The 5237-nt window shown below is 32.9% G+C and overlaps 1 protein-coding gene across 1 annotated transcript; it reads left to right on the top strand.

Annotated features, from left to right (window-relative positions):
* Nucleotides 1-1737: 1737 nt before the first annotated feature.
* LOC115962023 (protein FAR1-RELATED SEQUENCE 5-like) lies at nucleotides 1738-3745 on the top strand. Its single transcript, XM_031080893.1, has 2 exons — nucleotides 1738-3526; nucleotides 3726-3745. Exons 1-2 carry the CDS (start codon nucleotides 1738-1740, stop codon nucleotides 3743-3745), a joined length of 1809 nt encoding a protein of 602 aa, XP_030936753.1.
* The last annotated feature ends 1492 nt before the right edge of the window (nucleotides 3746-5237 follow it).

The following is a 5237-nucleotide window of genomic DNA, read 5'->3' on the forward strand; positions in this document are numbered from 1 at the left end:
AGGACAAAGTTTAGCTACAAAACCATTTGTAGCCTAAGGCTACAAACTGCTCTAATAAATTGACATGTGTAAAAAAATGGCATGTGCATTGCACATGATTACTTAAGTAAAATTAACCCAACTAACCCTAGTTAACTACATCACCTATTAAAAAAATAAAAAATAAAAACTAAAAAACTAAAATAGATACGTATTCTCTCTCTATCTCTCTCTCTGTGTGCGGCTTCTCTCCAAACCCAAAAACCAAATCTCTCTCACCACTGGTCACCCCCAATCTACCACGTGAGTCTCTCTCTCTCTCTTTTTTTTATTCCGTTTTGCATTTATTTTTCAATGCCACCAACTGTTTTTCAATGCCCAACAACTGTTTGAAACAAAGACTAAGTCAACATGTTTTTATTCTTTACCGTTGTTATTGATTGAAAACCTTTTCAAAGGTGATTATGACACAGTACAGTTCAATGGATATTAAAGGTTTTGATTGGTTTAATGGATATTGTATTATTGTTGTAGAATGGGTCTTATAGTGGCTTCAAGGGTGCAGAAACTAAATTAATATCTAACTTTGGGTAGAAAATAAAATCATATACACTGAACTTTTAATTGATAAATGTTGTTAGCATTGAAAACTGAAGCCTCAATGATGATTTGTTATTTTGTATACATAACGAGGAAGTATTAATTGCAATTTAACATCTTATTACTTGTGAGGATTAAATGATTCAACTATTAGCAAGAACTTGATGTTAGAACATTTTGCAAATCTGGTATATGGATAACCTTGATTCCTTAAAAAACTGAAGAGGATTTGCTAGCTGTAGTTTATAAGTTACCAAATCTTGTTTAATTTACTTATAAAAAAATGAAATTGTGTATTTCTTCTTCGCTAATATATAATAGTTCTGCTATTTGTTGTCTTGTACTGTGGTTTTGTTGTAGTTTTTGTGATACTAAATTAGCTAAGTTGTAGAAATTGTATTCCTTTTTCATTTAAATTTGAATTTATCTTTGATTCATCTAAAAAAGTTTGTTTTTCTTGTTCATATTGACTTGATTTTAAAAAATATAAGCAACTGAGGGTAAGTAAACTTTATAGGCTTCTAGACTTAGACATTCTAAAACTGTAATGTTTTTAAGTAATTCATTAAGAGTATTCTTTAATGGGTCTAGAATATTGGAATACTACTTTTTTAATATTGTTTATAAAATTTTTCCTTTTTCTGATTTGATTTTGAATATGTATCTTGACTATAGATGATGGATACTAGTCAAATCATTTTATTGGAAGATGAATTGAATGGTTGCATAGCTGATCAACAAGAGAAGGCTCAAGTAGAACCTACTCATGGAAGCCCAAACAAATCAAATACTCCAAGTAAATATAGCAAAGAAATTGTAGAAGTTCCAGAAATTGTGTTGGAAGATGAATTCATTGATTGGATACCTGATCAACAAGAGAAGGCTAAAGTAGAAATTACTCCTGGAAGTCCAAACAAATCAAATACTCCAGCAATTGGTATGAAATTTGATTGTGATGATAGTGCATATGAATTTTACAAAGACTATGCTCACCGAATCGGCTTTAGTGTACGGAAACATTCTGTAAAGTGAGGAAATGTGGGGCAAATTATACGGAGAACATTTAGTTGCTCAAAAGAGGGTGAACGAGTTTTTGACAAACGTCGCGAAAATGCATCTTATCGTCGTCCAATTTCACGAACAGGTTGTTTAGCACAGATGACTTGTCATCTTCAAAAGGATGGCATGTTACATGTTGTTTCTTTTCATGGCCAGCATAATCATGAGTTTGCTCCTTCGCCAATGAAACATATGTTAAGATCGAAGAGAAAAATTTCACTTGCTCAAAAAGCCATTGCAAATGATGCAGAGAGGTCTGGAATATCAATAAAACAAACCATTGAATTATTGAGCATGCAAGCTGGGGGTCGTGAAAATCTTGGGTTTATGGAGGTTGACTATAAGAATCATGTACATAATGAGAGGAGGATGGCTTTGAGGAAAGGAGATGGACCTGCAATGATGGAGTTCTTTCATAAGATGCAATTGGTAGATCCATCTTATTTTTATTCAATACAAGTTGATGATGATGGTCAAATCATGAACATTTTTTGGGCTGATACTAGATCAATAGTTGATTATGGGAACTTTGGAGATGTTATTTGTTTTGACACAACTTATCGAACAAATAGATATGATCGTCCCTTTGCTCCATTCGTTGGGGTTAATCATCACAAACAATCAATTATCTTCGGTGCAGCTTTACTTTATGATGAGACTATAGAGTCATTTAAGTGGTTGTTTGAAACTTTTTTAACTGCAATGTCAGGAAAGCAGCCAAGAACTATACTTACAGATCAATCTGCTGCAATGGCTAAAGCAATAACAGAGGTATTTCCTAAATCTAATCATCGTTTGTGTGTATGGCATATTTATCAGAATGCTGCTAAGAATCTACATCATGTATTTCATTCATCTAAGCAATTTGCAAAAGATTTTAGTGATTGTTTATATGAGTATGAAGATGAAGATGAATGGCTTATTTCATGGGATTATATGCTTAAGGAATATGGTCTTACTGATAATAAATGGTTGCATAGCATATTTGATGCGAAAGAAAAATGGGCTATTGTATATGGTCGACACATGTTCACTGCCGATATGAAAAGCACCCAACGTAGTGAGTCAATAAACAATGTGTTGAAGAAATATTTGAAACCAAAACATGATTTTGTGCGCTTTTCAGAACATTACTCTAGAGTTTTGGTTGATAAGAGACATCAAGAACTACAGGCAGAGTTCAAAATGAGGCAAACAAAACCGATTTTACAGTCTAATGTAGAGATGTTGAGACATGTTGTAGAGCTGTACTCCCCAGAAATTTTTCAAATGTTTCAAGATGAATATATGAAGATTGCTGATTGTACTATTTACAAGGCTAATAAATCTGATACTATCACAGAATACAAGGTCAAATATAGTCAAAGAATTCAAGAGCACCTAGTTAAATATGAAGCCTCAACTACTTCGGTGGAATGCAGTTGCAAGAAGTTTAGCTTTGTAGGAATTCTGTGTGCCCATGCTTTGAAAGTTCTTGAACATAAAAATGTTAAGAGACTTCCCGTTCATTATGTATTGAAAAGATGGACGCAAGATGCAAAGGCTGGTTCTATCAAGGACTATCATGGCATTGATATTAAAGGTAATGCTCAAGAGTCAATAGGAAAACGCTACTCTTATTTGAGCCATAATGCTCGTGAAATTTCTACACTTGCAGCAGAGAATGAGATAATGTATGAACATACCAAAGAATCTTTTGAAAAATTAATGAAGGAATTGCAAGAGATTAGAAAAAAATGTCATTCGAATAATATGGAAAGTTGCATAGAGGTCCATGGTGATGTTACTACAGATGTTTTACAAGGTGATAGCATATGTAGAATTAAAACAAAACCTACTGTTGGGCGTCCAAAGAGAAGGTTGAAATCTGCATTAGAGAAGAAAAATGGTAAATCTCGAAGCAAAACAACACATGCTAAAAAACATGCCAGTGGCTTACAAAAAAAAGATTGTGAGGCGAGACAAGTTGAATCACTTGGAAGCCTAAATAAAGTAAGATATGTTACATTCCACTATAATTTGTCAATCTTGTAGGCACATAAATTTGTTTACAGTTTGTGACAATTATTCTTTGCTATTATTTACAGGTTTCAATAGCTACTTCTGATGTTATCCAAGAAGAGCATCATACTAGCAAAAGCACTAAATAGACTGGAGTTAGAGTGCAAGAATTTTGGGTGGAGATTGAAGACTATGCAAATTTATTTGTTAGAGATTGAAGACTATTTATTTTTGTTAGGCCATTGGCAGATTGAAGACTATTTTTTATTGTTAGACCATTGGCAAACTGTTAACTTTTTAGTATTTTTTTTTTTTATCGTTAGACCATTGGCAGATTAAAGCTGGTTTTTTAGAACCATTGGCAAATTGTTAACTTTTTATTATTTTTTTTATTGTTAGACCATTGGCAGATTGAAGCTGGTTTTTTTATTGTCAAACCATTGGCAGATTGATGACTATTTCTTATTGTTGTACCATTTGAAATGCACTAAGTTATTGTTTGATATGAAGTTTATAGAGAAAAAAGTTATGTATATTTATAGTTTAGGCTGAATTTATTTTGGCTATTGTGAGAGATAAAGCATGTGGTGCAAAATGGTACCACTTTTTCTGCATTCCTAGTTTACATTTGATAGGAAACCAAGAAAACTCTGTTTTTGTTTATTGATTTCCCTACAAATTACAATGCTGTCTTTATGTGCACATGACTTGGTGCAGATTATTGGAAGCTTGATTTTTATTTAATTAATTATATTTATTTTATCATATAGCTGTGTGGATCCTCTAGAATCTGTCAATTTATTGTTTGTAGATTAATCAGAATTGGTTTAGTTCTATACCCCAGAGTCTATGTGCTGTGAACTGGTGAGTTTGAAAGGAATTAGTTGTATTCAAGGCGACAACCCTCCAAGAAATTAATAGACGAGAAGAGAATAGTTTTTTTTTTTTTTTGAGAGAAAGGTAGAAATATATATATTGCAAGAGTCAATTACATGGTGTGCTCAACCAAAGACATGCTAGGCCACCTCAGCTTATGGTAGCCAGCCCGAGTACATTCTAGTGTTGAGCATAATACAGTACCCCAAGTAAATAAATAAAACATATAATGTAACTAGTGAAACTTAAAAGCCCTTTGGGCTTTGGTGCACTCTCAGGTGCTAGTGGACGTCTTGCAGAGTTCCTGGTACTCCTGCAGCACTATGGAGGGTGCTTTATTGTAAGTGTTATCTTCAATCTAGAAATATTACAACCAATGCCGCAACCAAAGCATCATCATCAGATCTAGGAAATATGGTTAGTCGAAATTTATTCCTTTTAGCATAAACTGCCGCAACTTGTACCTACATCAAAACATAAGAGTGAGACCTTATGTTGAAAACCACAATGAATAAAATTGTACTTATAAAATTAAGAGAAAAAAAAAATATAACCAATCTACAACACTTACATTGCAGTAGCTAGTGGCTCTTAACAAATCTATGAGACAAAATTTTAAGGAACGAAAAAAAAAAAAAAATCACGCATGAAAAATTAGATGAATCTATTGAGAGATGAACAAGACCTAAAAATCATGTCATTCTGTAACCTATACATATAAT

The sequence above is a fragment of the Quercus lobata genome, chromosome 9 (genome assembly GCF_001633185.2).
Source record: "Quercus lobata isolate SW786 chromosome 9, ValleyOak3.0 Primary Assembly, whole genome shotgun sequence".
NCBI lineage: Eukaryota > Viridiplantae > Streptophyta > Magnoliopsida > Fagales > Fagaceae > Quercus > Quercus lobata.

What these genes read in the sequence shown, in the direction of transcription:
- LOC115962023 (XM_031080893.1), top strand. Translation starts at nt 1,738, where the DNA reads ATGACTTGTCATCTTCAAAAGGATGGCATGTTACATGTTGTTTCTTTT. An exon ending in TGCATTAGAGAAGAAAAATG is followed by an intron (nt 3,527 to 3,725) that starts GTAAATCTCGAA and finishes TATTATTTACAG; the next exon opens with GTTTCAATAGCTACTTCTGA.